This window comes from Glycine max, chromosome 10, assembly GCF_000004515.6.
Source record: "Glycine max cultivar Williams 82 chromosome 10, Glycine_max_v4.0, whole genome shotgun sequence".
NCBI lineage: Eukaryota > Viridiplantae > Streptophyta > Magnoliopsida > Fabales > Fabaceae > Glycine > Glycine max.
In genome coordinates this window covers 21,784,246-21,800,785 of record NC_038246.2, presented here as the reverse complement: position 1 = coordinate 21,800,785, position 16,540 = coordinate 21,784,246, and the positions used below count along the sequence as shown (strand labels likewise).

The following is a 16,540-nucleotide window of genomic DNA, read 5'->3' as shown; positions in this document are numbered from 1 at the left end:
TTGAATTAACACTAAATCCTAACTTGTGACATAACACTAAACCCTAGGCACTAAACCCCCTCATTTGTGATGCACCAATCAACCCTAATTGGTGGCGTACCTCAGAATCCCCATTTTCCTGTAACACTTAACCCTAATAACATAAATTAACACTAAACCCTAGGTATTATAGTAACCTTAAATCGTTTGAACATAAAGTATAACACATAATTATATGAATTTCCAATGAAACAATTGTATATAATTGTAGTACATGACAATTACATAAGTAGCAGAATCTTCACTCTTCACTTAAATCAACATGATCTGTTTTCAACATCATCAAATTTTTGTACTGTTGCATTCTACTAATATATGAAGTTGGTCACTGCTTTTGATGTGAACCTGAGTAGGACCGGATCGTTTGATACAGGCTACGAAGGTTTGGATGACGCCACTTCCGGTGAAGGAAGATAAGTCAGGGTAGACGCCACTTCCGGTGAAGGAAGATAAGTCTGGGTAGACGCCACTTCCAATGAAGGAAGATAAGTCAGGGTAGACGCCACAAGGATTACCTTGATAAGTCTAAGATTGGTTCAACAAGGAACCCGGAGAGAAACTCTCACCAAATTTGATCAAAATGCCAAAAGTTTTCTTATTCAAAACAAAAACTCATACTTATAGTGTAGCTGAACAAAAAGATAAAAATAGACATGGGCCTTCTAAACAGTTTGGGCCAAAATTACAATAAAAATAAATTATAACTAAAAACTTATTTAACTTGGGCCTTCAAATTAGTTTGGGCCTTCAGCAACAATTAATAGTCTTGATAGTGTCTCTGCCTCTGGGCCTTCATCATTCTCCACTTGGGCCTTCATCCTTCTCCACTCGGGGGCTTTGTCCTTCTCCACTTGGGCCTTCGTCCTTCTCCACTTGGGCCTTTAGCCTGTATTTGGCCAGTTTCATGATTCTCATCATTCCCTCCTTCTTGGAAAACATTTGTCCTCAAATGTTCAGGATCATCACCGGGTTCAAGTACCACTTCCTTCCTTTTCTTGTGGGCTTGCTTGACATGGCTTTCATTCTTCTTTGCAATTTGCACCTTCACTTGGTCATACAATCTTTTCACATACTCAACTTTGGCATGTGCATCCTTACGTTGAGTCTCTTGGGGATTGCTTTTGTAAGTTGGCCTGTTAGGCAATGAAGCTCCGGGGAGGAGATCAACTTGATGTTCTATGCCTCTTGAAGGTGGTAGTCCATGAGGAATCTCCTTAGGAAAGACATTTTTAAATTCCTGCAATAATGGTTGAACACTAGGAGAAATAGAAATAGTAAACTCATTAGAATTATCAGTAGAAATTTTACTGTCTTTGCAATACTGTAGATTGAGTGGTTCATAAGCAGGTAACACTTTCCTCACTTCACTCGCCTCTGCAAAATAATTAAATTTTCTCTCATGTGTATCACTCTCTCTCTTATGTGTATCACTCTTTTCCTCGGGTGTATCACTCTTCTTTTTCATATTCCTTTGTGGTGCCTCACTATTTTCTTTCTCTTGTTCTCTCTTTTCTCCCATTCTGATTTGGTCATCACACACTTCTCTAGGGGATAGAGGTTTAAGAGTAAATGAGGAAGATTTGGCTATTCGTCTGTAGGGCTTTTCTTTGTTACGGTTCAACAAACGTTGCATTTGTGTAGTCCACGCGTCCAGAAATAAGCGTTGAGATTCGTCCAGTTGATGATATACACCCCCATTGTCACCAGCTCTTGCCATGATTAAGGAACAAAGAATTTTGTAGTAAATTAAAAAAAAAAATTCAGGACCTCACCACACTCTACTCACGTGTTTCTCTCTTTGATGGTAGTTCACTCGTGTTTGATGATCTCAATATAGGCTTTTGTGTGATGTTTTTACTCTTACCTTTTACCACTCACTCCCTCTTAAGTTCCTGGATGAATCAAATTAGACACACAAGGTATATAACAGGAAAGACAGTTTAGTTATCACAGACTGTGTAGCAGATTTAATTTGGATAACAAATCAGATTTGATTTTGGTTAACAGATTAGACTTGATTTGGATTTAGATTTGATTTGGATAACATATTAGACTTGATTTGGATAACATATTGGATTTGATTTGGATAACAGATTAGACTTGATTTGATTTGGATAACAAATTTTGATTTGATTTGATTTGGATAACAGATCAGATTTGGATAACAAATTAGATTTAATTTGGATAACAAATAAGATAATAGATAGGATAGCAGATAAGATAACAGATATGACAATTAAACTTCAAATGCTCATAACTTTTGTTACGGTTGTCCGTTTGAGGCCCACTATATATCAAAACGCTCAGAATTCAGAGGAGAATCTAGAATAGGGGATTTGACCCACGATTTTATTTCCAAAAAAATACCTCTAAATGCCTCAATTTCGTGTTCAAAGATCAAACACCCACTTTTTTTTTCAAATTTTTTTGCAATTTTTTTTTACACAAAGTGTGAAAGACACAAGAAACAAGAACAAGAACGTGACAAGAACAAGAACAAGAACGCAAATAACAGAACACAAGATGCAAACAAGAACGAAACAAGATGTAAACAAAAATGCAAATAACAGAACACAAGACACAAACAAGAATGAAACAAGATGTAAACAAAAATGCAAATAATAGAACAAGGACAAAACACGAACCTGGACAAATTACAAAGAAAAATAATAGGATAGGATAGAACCTGTATCAAGAGCCGAAGCTCTGATACCAGATGATGTGAACCTGAGTAGGACCGGATCGTTTGATACAGGCTACGAAGGTTTGGATGACGCCACTTCCGGTGAAGGAAGATAAGTCAGGGTAGACGCCACTTCCGGTGAAGGAAGATAAGTCTGGGTAGACGCCACTTCCAATGAAGGAAGATAAGTCAGGGTAGACGCCACAAGGATTACCTTGATAAGTCTAAGATTGGTTCAACAAGGAACCCGGAGAGAAACTCTCACCAAATTTGATCAAAATGCCAAAAGTTTTCTTATTCAAAACAAAAACCCATACTTATAGTGTAGCTGAACAAAAAGATAAAAATAGACATGGGCCTTCTAAACAGTTTGGGCCAAAATTACAATAAAAATAAATTATAACTAAAAACTTATTTAACTTGGGCCTTCAAATTAGTTTGGGCCTTCAGCAACAATTAATAATCTTGATAGTGTCTCTGCCTCTGGGCCTTCATCCTTCTCCACTTGGGCCTTCATCCTTCTCCACTCGGGGGCTTTGTCCTTCTCCACTTGGGCCTTCGTCCTTCTCCACTTGGGCCTTTAGCCTGTATTTGGCCAGTTTCATGATTCTCATCAGCTTTGCCTGAGGATGATAATGTCTAGACCATAACAAAGCTAAAGGTGGTAAGGGACAATAGTCTCTTAAAAAAACCTGTTACATATGCACAAACAATTTCAAATTATTATAACACAATTCAGTGTGTTGCAGCATCATAATGTTGTTCATGGCTTCCCAAACACTACATAGGTCTCCAAGGCTATTTTGTAGTAGTCTTTTTAAAGTCCAATGAGCAGATTCAATTATGCATATGAAATAGACAAAAAAAAAATAAATAAATACAAGTATTTTTATCCATTAAGTCCTAAACCTAATAAAAAATGACATTTTTCATACCTGTTTGTTGTTGTGTTTCCTAAGTGCATCACTTTATTCGTCCAGGCTTTAACAAATTTTTCTTTGAGGGGAATTATCCATGTTTGGTTGACATAGTCAACAAACATTGGCCATGGTGAACAAGAAATTTCAAACTTCTTAAGGCAATCCTCGAAGGACAATAAACCAAACTCCCCAGGCATCCACCGCAAAATCCCATGCATTTTTTTTACCAACCAAGGATTTACATTTTGCCTTGACATTCTTGTCAATGTGAAACCTACACAACAAGTTGGTACACTCAGGGAATACAATTTGCTCTGCATTCATCAATGCTAAATCTCTGTCAATAATAATAATTCTAGGGAGGGTATCACGTACGAGAAAAAGACCTCGAAACCATTCTAGAGCCCAGACAACATTATTTAGACATTCTTCCTCCAAATAGGCAAAACTAGTAGAGAATGTCATTCTTGTTGGTGTCACACCAACAAAGTCAAGTAATGAGAGCCTATAGCTATTTGTTTTGTAGGTACTATCTATCAAAAATACTAAATTACAGGCATTGTATAACTTCACTGCGTTAGGATGACACCAAAAGATATCATGTACAACATCTTCATCCTTTAATCTATGTCAATGAATATACTAATCTCGTTTAAGAAGCTTCATTAGTTGTTGCATTTCAGTATCACTGTCTCTTATGAAAGAACAACATGCACTTCTTGCATTTTATGTTTGTTTGATTGTTGTATAACTATTGACATTGTGCTCCTTCAACGTTAGCAGAATATTTCTTGGTTTCACCATTGACTTTGTCATATCAACAATAATTATCTTTTCATCCTTAGTCAATCTACCAACGTATGGATGTCCAACTAATGACTTTGTCATTTCATGATTGTGACTCCCACACGTTAACTTCATCATCCATCCTTGGCCTCCAACCATTGATTTCCCACACAGCTTAAAGGGACACTCACATTTCCTACTGTTAGTATCTCTTCTTACAAAATCTTTCTTCCTGGACCTATACTGACCACTCCTTTCATAACCAATTAAGACAAATGAAGTCTTTCATCTTATACTAGTGTTTGTGTCTGACCTCAAAACTAATTTCATAAACAACAGCTCGAGCCCAATTCAAAACATCATCACAAGTAGCAAACACCTACAATGCAATCCAAACATTTTTACTCTTCAACAAACATTCAATAACTTACTTTAACAACAAAAAAATTATATTAATACCTGAGAAGTATTGAATGCATCAAAACAATCAACATGTTCTGATTTCATACCATCTTCATCTTCATTTTGTTCATTCATATCAATTTCTTCAGACATTATATTGTCATGCATCCACTGATCTTCGTCCATCTTAACAAGATATTTAAAAATTTTAGTCACAAACAAACGACCCCTAACCGCATCATACATATACTATCACATAAAACGTTAGGTATTTTTTTATTGTATTTAATAATATAAAACATTAAAATTGAAACCCTATATATTAAAAAACAATAACATCAACTTTTTCTACTTAAAATTTATAACCATATAATACATAAAAAATTATAACCTAACCATATGTACTAAAATAAATTATATTAATGAACCCAATTCTAATTCATCAAATTATAACAAATACCATTTCCAAAATAATAAAATAAATCATCAAATTAAACCAAAAATAATCAATTTTAGACTGCAACGACTCAAATAAATTATACATAAATTATAAGTGTAAATTATTTTATAATTAATACCATTTCCAAAATATAAAAGCAAATACTTACAAATTAATTATCAAACTACACTTATTTAAAAATATTTAAAATAATAATACTAATTACATTTCAAAAAAACAAATAATTTTTTTACACATTAATTTGTATAACAATCATATTAATATATTTATAATTTAAAAAATAAAAATATTTCTTTTAATTTTAAATTGAAAAAATATTATAAATCCGTATAACGCATACAAATTAACCAATTCGTATGAGTTATACGAATTACTTAATCCGTATAACTCATACGGATGGGCAATCCTATGCCAAATCTAAGGCCACTAGTGCACTAAGACACCTAAGCACCATTATTTTACTCTTGACCATTCAGTAGGGTCTTACTTTACTATAACATTGGATGAGAATGCGCATAACCTTTCCTTTACTTTGACTTGCCCAACTTGAGTAAATCACCTCTTTGTGAGGCATAACATTTTGCATATCTTCCTCCTACCTCTAAGGGTTAGTATCTAGCTACACATGTCCTCAGTTGGTGTATAGATATATATTAAATCAGTAACATCACTCACCTAACAACTAGGCTCATGACTCCTCATATGCTCTAACATAGAAAACATACACACATCATGCACATAAACATATCCTAGTTTAATTTGTTCTACAACTGTGTGCATGTTGCTTACGCGTTGAAACCTTGGATGCGTGAATTGAAATTATGCAAGGTTTTAATGCCTAGAATGGATCAAATACTTTGTAGAGGTTCACTAACCCAGCTATGAGTTTCTAGGTTTAAATCACCTAAGGAATTAGGGATTTGGCTTGGAACTCAAGGATTAATCACTAAGGAATTAATGTTAGTCATTGTAGTTTGGATCTTGGTTGCATTGAACTAGGAGATTGATTAGGAATGAGTTTCATATGAAGAATTATAATTCATCTCAACAATACTTTTCTTTTGTTTGATTTCATTTTCGCTCCAAAATTGGTGTTTAAAAACTAAAACAATTTAGTTTTGCTATAGTGAATTGATGCCTCGCAACATTGAAACCTTCTTTTCTAAAAACTAAAACTTAGCACATTCACCACAACAAATTGACCACTTGTTATAGTGAATGCATATAAAAATTATTTGTTAATTCCCTTTATGTTGTGCATACTCTTTGTTAATATGATAACTCAATACTTACCGTTTCTTTCTATAATTAGACTAAGTTCATTGGCCTATTATGTATGAAGCACAACAATCTACATATTAATTTCTTCTCTTTGAGTATGATGAATATTCAAAAGAGTATAAGATAATAATAATCATACAATGTGTATTATAAGGTATTATTTATCATGTCATGCACAATTTGGTAATGATGTCCCAATCTAAACAAAAAGGAAAATTTCATTTTAGTCATATTTTTTTGCTAGTTCCACCACATTCACACTCCTACTATTAGTGACAGATCTAAGAACATGAGTCAGTGAGGAAATTTATTTAAAAAATATTAAATAATAATTAGACTAAATGATACTTTTATTCTTTTAATTATTGAACCATGATTTTAGTGTCCTATTTTTTTTTTTCAATTTTGGTCCAATACTTAATTTTAAATAAATTTACTTCTTTTATTTTATATTTATTTATTTTTTATGACACCTTAAGTGAATATGTTAAACTAAAGTTTAATTTAACTAAAACAAAAGAAATAAAATATATGTAAAATTGAGGATTAGACTAAAATTATAAAAAAAGTAAAATGATCAAAATTACATAATAGTTTAACCTAATTAGTATTATTATATCAAAATATGTGAAAAAGTGTGGTGAGTTGAAAAAATATGTGCAGTTAAATAAAACATAAAAATACCTAATGAACTGAAAAGACAATGAAATATCAGACAAAAATAGTCAATAAAAGACAAAATTTGACAAAGATTAGAAAATTGAAATTGAGATGGGTCCAATTATAAAATCATGGGGGACAAAAGTTAATAACTATATATACATCTGTCATGATTGTTGTGATAAATAATTATTTTGATTCATAAATTTTAACAATTGAATGTATTAAAAGTGTAATAATTTTATCTTTATTATTTAATTTGTGAGAATATTTTATTATTAAATTATTATTAAACATTTTTTACGAATAAAGTTTTAGGCTACAGGATTTAATTGTTATATTTTTTACGAATAAAGTTTTAGGCTACAGGATTTAATTGTTATATTTTTTACGTGTTTATGAATTAAATAAGAATTTTTATTTATTTGGGGATTACGTGTTTATGAATTAAATAAGAATTTTTATTTATTTGGGGATTAAATTATGACTAAAATGGTTAATTACCCATTTGTCCGTAAATTTCCCTTGTTTGTGAGTTGAGCGAAGCCGAAGACATGCTGAGAACTCTAGTTCTGAAGCGTTCCCTTGGTCTCCACTCGCATTTTCACCACCTCCTGCTTCGGCGATGCTCATCATCCGCGGCGCCCAACTCCTCCGCGGATGCAGAAACCCGCAAGTACGCCGGCTACGCTGCCCTCCTCCTCTTCTGCGGCGGCGCCACCTACTACACATTCCCCCTCCCGGACGACGCCAAGCACAAGAAGGCGCAGATCTTCCGGTACGCCCCGCTGCCGGAGGACCTGCACACGGTCTCCAACTGGAGCGGGACCCACGAGGTGCAGACGCGCAACTTCCTCCAGCCGGAGAACGCGGAGCAGCTGGAGCGCGCGCTGAGGGAGGCGCGGAGCCGTATCCGGCCGGTGGGGTCCGGGCTTTCGCCGAATGGTATCGGGCTTTCCAGGACCGGGATGGTGAACTTGGCTCTCATGGATGGGATCTTGGATGTCGATAAGCAGAGCAAGACTGTCAGGGTCCAGGCCGGGATTCGAGTGCAGCAGCTTGTCGATGGCCTCAAGGACCATGGTCTTACCTTGCAGAATTTTGCTTCCATTAGGGAACAGCAAATTGGTGGCATTATTCAGGTTTAGTAGTAGTAGTACTATTACTATACCTTCCTGTGTTATCTTTCATTTAAAGCAAAGTAAAATTATTTGCATTCATGTGTTTTAGGTTGGTGCGCATGGAACTGGTGCTAGATTGCCTCCTATTGATGAACAAGTTATTGCCATGAAGCTGGTCACCCCTGCCAAAGGGACAATAGAGATCTCAAAAGATAAAGACCCTGAACTGTTTTATCTTGCTCGATGTGGTCTTGGGGGACTTGGAGTTGTGGCTGAAGTCACGCTTCAGTGTGTTGATCGACAGGAGCTTGTGGAGCACACAGTTGTCTCAACCATGAATGAGATTAAGAAAAATCACAAGTAATTGTTGGAATTTATATTTTCCTTTTTGGTAGAATCAATTAAATAACAGATATATGTTGAATGTCATTATTATCACATTAATAACACTAGATTTTTGTAACACTGATCAAGATCTTGCTTTACTCCCAAGAACTATGATGAATGTAAACCCCTTAGTTGGTCTTCCAAAGATTATGGTGTCATCATATTAGTTTGTTAAAGATTCATTTCTATCACTAAATTAGTCCCTGAAAAATCTAAAAAGTTACTCAGATTTGTCCTTGTGGAAGACTATAAAGATGACAAAAGGACAAATATGATAACAATTTTCAATCTTCGAAAGACTAATTTAGTGACAAAAATCTCCAAGGATTTATGTGGTGACAGCAAATTTCTGGTGACCAATTTAAGTTTTTATTCTAATTTTAACAATAATAGAAGAGTGTCTCAGTGTTGAGGACTTCTACCATTTTGGAGTTTTCATATGCTTGCATTGTTAACCCCATAAATGGGGAGAGGCTATTTATGTAATTAGAACCAATGACCTCCAAAATTCAGCTGATATTATAAGCCCATAAATTCATAAATATATGGTGGTAACTGGTAATGGTACTTGTTTAAGAACAGAACAAGTAGGCAGAAACACCGTGAGTCAGAGAGACCCTACGGTACTGTTTATATGGAATGGATGAATTAATTACATATGATCCCAAGAGATGCAGTTTCCCCTAAATGGGATATGTTTCCCCAAAATGATTTATATTTTCCAGATTCTCAACATCCCCCCTCAGGCTGGAGCATATAAATCATATGCACCAACCTTGTTACATATATAGTTAACCCATGGACCCCTCAAGGCTATGGTGAACACATCTGCCAACTGATTGCTAGAGTTGACAAATCTAGTGATGATGTCTCCTGAATTCAGGCTAATTAAAAAATTAATAATATGATATGGTAAATCTTGTTTTGTTCTTCCATAAGTATATGCAACATCTCATTGTTCCGTCTAGGGGGTCTAGCACAGTTGGTTGAGCTGGGTGCATAAGTTATTGTAAATCCCCTAACACTGTCTTTGATTCCTACGGATCAAAAAAACATCTCATTGTTCCTCTATGTATAAATGTATCAAATCAGTCATCCAAAGATATATTTAACATCAAATTGCTCCTTTAAATGCCATCAAATTTGTGTTTAAATGGCAAATTTAATAGCATTAATTATCATGGAGTGACCAATTAGGCACCACTGATAAATAGTGGACCAAGACGATGCTACATATACCTCTGGTGGGCCAAAATTTGTGTTTACTCTAATATAATATTCTTGGTAGCAGTATACTTGTATGCTTGCATATATTTCACTTAGCTATTTTTGCTGCATGAATGTGCTTACATTTTCTATTATTGTTACCTCTGGTACAGGTGATATAGAATCTGCTTCCAAAGATTTTTATTATTAGCCTTTTTCTATCTTATGCAGGAAATTGCTATCTGAGAACAAGCATGTTAAGTACCTTTATATCCCTTATACTGATTCTGTTGTGGTTGTGCGATGCAATCCTGTTTCCAAGTGGAAAGGTCCTCCCAAGTTCAAACCACAATATACCAAAGATGAAGCCATACAGCATGTGCGTGACCTTTACCGGGAGTCCCTCAAGAAATATGGGTACAATTATACTTTGTCTGTTGAATGTAAAATTTATTGGTTTATTTTGACTTGTTGGAAGTACTAAAGTAGCCAGATGTGAGAGAAAGCGTCAATGAGTCTTTTTCACTGAATAAAGGCTAGTAGAAGCTGCTGCTTGCTCACGTATTTTTCTGCAATTGGTTACACTTATTTTGTCTTCATTTTGTGGAATTTCTTATTTTTTGTCCCTTGAATATTATTTAAATTTACATTAAGAGGTAGAAACACAGAGATTGAAGAAATTACCAAAGATTTGTAACTGTTTGCATTTACCGATTTGTAGGTCTTTAAAATTCCTACTAGTCTCTATTTTCTTGTAATTTAGCAAGGCATGGACTGATAAATGTTAATGTATTTTTCTTATTGATCTAAAAGTTGTTGAAAGTGCTGTTATCTCAGATTGGTGTTCTTCTGAGAATGAGAGGAGAGAGAAACAGAGGGTGGGAGAGAGTGAGAGGGAGAGGTAAGGCTTTCGAGAGAGACAGAGTGAGACTGAGAGAGAGGCACCAATACACACAAACCAGACTTAGGGATAGGAATCAGCGACACTGCAATCAAACAAACTGGAGAGATCGGAATGAGATAACGCCATTCTACTTCACGCGCTTCTCCGACAACTACACTGAGAAGGAGCTATGGCACCATTTCAAAAAATGGGGAGACGTCCGGGAGATATTTATTTCAAAACAACGAAACAAGAACGGGAGAAGGTATGACTTTGTTAGATTCAAGGGCGTAGAGGATGAGCGAAAATTAGAGAGCCAATTGGACAGTGTGGTTATAGGAGGATTGAAGCTATATGTCAATCTTCCACGATATGGGAGACAGAGGGGAGAAAAGAAAACTACGGAGGTGATACAGTATCAACAACACAAGCCCCCCATCTGGAACGAGCCTGAGGCAGTCCTTCATACCCAGAGGAATACAAGAACACACCACATATCCTATGCGGAGGCAGTAGCGGGCAAGAGGAATGGAGCACACAGCCATGAAGATGGTTTATCGTCAGTACACCTCGAGCCATCTGCAGAAATGGAAAAATGGCTGAAAGAAGGGTGGGTGGGGAGGATGACGAACCCAGGGAGATTTCACAGCGTGGAAGATGAACTTAGGTGGGATCTCGGAATGGATGTCACAGACAAATATTTAGGGGATGATATGGTACTGTTACTTGGCTTGACCGATGAGAGAGCAAACAAATTGGTTCACGGGGAGGGTCAGGGCACGACCCCCATGTTCTACTCGTTGCAGAAATGGATGCCGGCCCTACGTTCGGGACACAGGCTTGCGTGGGTACAATGTTGGGGAATCCCGGTCATCGCATGGGACGAGTCATCCATTAAGAAGATAGTGGGGGTGATGGGGGAGTTGGTGGAGGTTGATGAGGATGTCGAAGATCGACGGCGGATGGACAGAGCGCGGGTACTCATCAAAACACCGTGGAAACCCGCCATTTAGCACACTGTACAAGCCTACCTTGGATCAGAGATGTTCGAGGTTCGTATATTGGAGGAAAGGGGTCTCGATGACGCGAGGTGGTTGGGCAAAAGTTGCAGCGATGCCACATCGTCAGAAGAAATAGATTCTGACGGCAGTTTCATGGCATCACCGACCTCGAAGAGCTCAAGGTCCCTGGTGTCACCAATCGCCAAGAGCTCAGGATTGCTGGTGATCGAGAACAGAGCGTGGAACCCAGCGGGGGAGCCGCGATTGCACGGCACCAGCTCAGTAGGCGGAGGCGCAGCAGACCAGTCATCGGCGTTACCCGATGGTCACTCAAAATCGCAAGGACCATCGGGTAATAGAAAAAGCTGGCGGTCAAAGGAGTCATGTCAGGAAAGTAGCGCAGAGGACGGCGACGCAGTGGCGCATGCAGAACGGTCAGCGGGATCCCCGAATGGAACAGCTCGTGACATTCCTTTTGCGGAATGGAGACAAGTCGACAACAAGGAGAGAGGGGAAAGAGAAAGCAGTATAAACACGGAAAAGAAAGATGAGAGAGAAGATGGCTTGGGTACAGAGGTTGGGCAGACAGCAAGTAAAGGCATAGTCTTGAAGGAAACATCACGTGAGGACAACGTGGAAAGCCAAATTTCAAACACATTGGGCTTTACTAGCCACACCCCCCCCCACCCCCCCCACAACACCTAAACACACAATATTAAGCCCACATATTTCACTCTCTTGTCCAGCTACTTCTGGAAGGTGTTTTCACGAACCAGGAGGGGCAGAAAGCTACAAACAGAGGGTTGCGAACACCTCGAAAGCCCAAATTACAGGCCCACCACTGCAACAGCCAAACTCCCAACAGCAACAACAGCTCCCAAGCCCACGGGAACATAGGCTAATGGGTCAAGAGGAGGAAGGAGACCGAGGCCAGCTCAACATTGATCACAAAGGAGAGTCATTGGACCAGCATGCAGTGGAGGAGACAGGGTCAGCAGAAAACAAGCAACAAACAAGCAACAGGAAGCAAAAGAATTATGGGAGTTAGCAAAACAGCTGGGGGTATCTGGAATAGAAAATTAGGAGGAAATGGTGGAGAAATTCATGAACATGGAGGAAAGAGACAGCAAGGTAGCAGAGAAAGGGGGGAACAAAACCAGTACATCATGAATATTATCACTTACAACGTGAGAGGATTAGGGAGGGGGGTCAAGTGGGCAGCAATAAGGCGACTAGTTAAAAAAGAAAATGCAGATATGATATGTTTATAGGAAATCAAGAGGAACACAATAGAAAATTCGTGGTGTCAGACAATGTGGGGAGATCCTGATGTTTCATGGGAGTTGCCGCAGGCAAATAACTTAGCTGGGGGAATCTTATGCATGTGGAGTGAAAGATCGTTCAAGCTTGAGAGGAAAACCATTGGCGAAGGCTTCATTTGGCTGACAGGCCAGTGGACAAAGGAGGCAGTGCAGGTGCATATTGTAGCTATATACTCTCCATGTGATGTGCAAAACAAAAGAATCTTGTGGAATGCCATTAAACAGCTGAAATCATCAATCCAAGGGGGGCTATGGTGCATTTTGGGGGATTTCAATAACATTAGACATCCTTCGGAGAGAGTCGGAGTCAGCCAAAGAGGATTGGACGAAGGAAGTATACAAGAATTCAATGAGTGGATAGGTGAATTAGAAGTGGAAGAAGCTCCATGGATAGGTAAAAAATTTACGTGGTTTAGGCCCAACGGAACTGCAAAAAGTAAGCTGGACAGATCTCTAATCTCTCCAGAATGGCTCGCAAAATGGCCGGGAAGCTCACAACAGCCATTGGATAGAAATTTTTCCGAACATTGCCCGTTTGTTCTAAGGTCAAAGATTGTTGATTGGGGTCCTAAGCCGTTCCGCATCCTTGATTGTTGGCTCTTGGACAAGTCTTTCGCATCTGTTGTGCAGGAATGCTGGCAGTCACATACCCAAGGGGGTTGGGGAGGTTTCGTGCTTAAAGAAAAGCTTAAAAGACTGAAACACCGGCTGAAGGAATGGAACAAAGAGCAGTTCGGTGACACTTTCAAGAAATTCAAGAAGATGGAGGGAGAGTTAAATCAATTTGAAGAGAGCACAATTAACAAACAACTCTCTCTTCTAGAGGTTCTCAAAAGGAATCAGCTCCAGGAAGAGGTGTGGTTAGCTGCACAACATCATGAATCCCTACTAAGGCAGAAAGCTAGAGTGAGATGGATAAAAGAAGGCGACTGTAATTCTCGATACTTCCACCTATTGGTCAATGCAAGTCGTAGAAATAACACAGTGAGTGGTGTTTGGATTGATGGTGCATGGATTGAGGAACCAAAGAAGGTGAAGGAGGCTGCCAGATCATTTTTTTATAACAGATTCCGAGAAGAGAACCAGCAAAGACCCCGTCTTGATGGCATTCGCTTTCAGATTATCAATCAGCATCACAATGTCATGTTATCGGGCAGGTTTGAGGAGGATGAAATAAAGGAGGCAGTGTGGGGCTGCGGGAGTGAGAAAAGCCCGGGACCGGATGAAATTAATTTTAAATTTATCAAGAGATTCTGGACCACTTTAAAACCGAACATTCTGAGATTTTTCGATGAGTTCTATGTTAACGACATAACGGAATTTTCCCAAGGGGAAGCAATGCTTCGTTCATAGTCCTAATCCCAAAGGTGGCTAATCCACAACATTTGGAGGAGTATAGACCAATTTCACTCATTGGCTGCATGTACAAGATCGTGGCCAAAATATTGGCAAATAGGATGAAGAAGATCATGCCAGTTATAATAGATGAGAGACAATCTGCTTTCATAGAGGGTAGACATTTGCTTCAAAGTGCACTTATAGCAAATGAAGTGGTGGAAGAGGCTAGAAGAGGTCAGAAGCCGTGCATTGTCTTCAAAGTTGATTATGAGAAGGCCTACGATTCGGTCTCTTGGGACTTCCTGATCTATATGCTCAGCAGATAGGGCTTTTCCTCCAAATGGATTCAGTGGATAGAGGGTTGTTTGAAATCTGCATCCATCTCCGTGTTGATCAATGGTAGCACTGAATGGCTTGGTGAGAGAGGCTGTCAACAAAACCTTGTTCAGGGGTTTCAGTGTTGGTTCAAATAATGTGGATATTAGTATCCTCCAATATGTGGATGATACTATATTTTTTGGAGAGGCGTCTATGGAGAACGTAAGAGCAATCAAAGCCATATTGAGGATTTTTGAGCTGGCATCAGGCTTAAAAATTAACTTTGCTAAGAGTTGTTTTGGTGCAATTGGCATGTTGGAGAGGCGGATTTTCGAGGCAGCCAGATGTTTGAATTGTAGTCAGCTGTCGTTCCCTTTTGTCTACTTAGGAATACCTATAGGTGCCAACCCGATGAGAGATCATATGTGGGAACCTATTATCAACAAGTGTGAGAGAGCATTAGCTAAGTGGAAGCAAAGACATCTTTCATTTGGGGGGAGAGTGACTCTAATTCAATCAGTTTTAACTTCTATTCCTATCTACTTTTTGTCTTTTTTCAGGATTCCAAAGAAGGTGCTGGATAAGTTAGTACGTGTGCAAAGAAGATTTCTTTGGGGAGGAGGATTGGATAATAACAAAATTGCCTGGATCAAATGGGAGACCGTTTGCCTCCCAGAAGAAAAAGGTGGTTTGGGTATTAAAGATATAAACATGTTCAACCTTGCACTTATTGACAAATGGAGATGGAACTTGTTTCACAATGAAGGTTAGCTGTGGGTAAGATTATTGGAGTCTAAATATGGAGGATGGAGGGGTTTGGATGCAGCATCTAATGATAAAAAACAGTCTTTGTGGTGGAGGGATCTAAAATTGGTCTTCCAAGCATCACAGCAAGGGGAGGAATTAAAAAGAGGTATAAAGTGGAGAATTGGATGTGAGGATAGGATAAAATTTTGGGAGGATGAGTGGATTGAAGGAGAGGCAGCACTGGGAACAAAATACCCCAGATTGTCACTAATTTCATGCCAACAAAATCATTTAATCCAGCACATGGGAGATTATAAGGAAGCGGAATGGGAGTGGAAGCTATCTTGGAGAAGGCCGCTGTTTGATAACGAGGTACTCATGGCTACTAATTTTCTAAATGACATCGAAAGACAGCCTATTCTGATGCATAGAAGAGATGGGTGGGTGTGGAGGGGAGATCCAAGTGGTCATTATACGGCGCAATCAGCCTACAATTTGTTGAGGGAAGCGACAGTCGATGGGATCCACGACAGTGTTTATCATGAATTGTGGAAACTGAAGGTGCCACTTAAGTATGCAATATTTGCTTGGAGGCTAATTAGAGATAGGTTACCTACCAAAATTAATTTACATAGAAGACAAGTAGCAGTCTCGGACACTAGCTGTCCTTTATGCAGGAATGAGGTGGAAGATGCAGGCCATTTGTTCTTCCACTGCAGAAAAGTCACCCCCATATGGTGGGAATCATCGGCATGGGTGAGCCAATCTTCTGCTTTCCCAAAAGACCCTAAGATGCACTTCCTACAACATGTTCTAACAATGGTTGATGGTTTGAGGGCCAAAAGATGGAAATGGTGGTGGATAGCTGTCACGTGGACCATTTGGAAGCAAAGAAATAAGATGATATTCTCCAATGAATGCTCCATTCAATGGCAGTAAGTTGCTGGAAGATGCACTGTTTTTGGCATGGACATGGTTCAGAACAA

At 38.4% G+C, this 16,540-nt stretch overlaps 1 protein-coding gene across 1 annotated transcript in view; it reads left to right on the top strand.

Annotated features, from left to right (window-relative positions):
• Positions 1–7,725: 7,725 nt before the first annotated feature.
• Positions 7,726–16,540, top strand: part of LOC100793515 (L-galactono-1,4-lactone dehydrogenase, mitochondrial) — a 34,004-nt gene continuing 25,189 nt past the window's right edge. Inside the window, exons 1-3 of the mRNA XM_003535854.5 lie at positions 7,726–8,373; positions 8,462–8,712; positions 10,177–10,362. Of these exons, the coding sequence (XP_003535902.1) occupies positions 7,786–8,373; positions 8,462–8,712; positions 10,177–10,362 (1,025 nt within the window). The 5' untranslated portion in view covers positions 7,726–7,785. The remainder of the gene's footprint in view (positions 8,374–8,461; positions 8,713–10,176; positions 10,363–16,540) is intronic.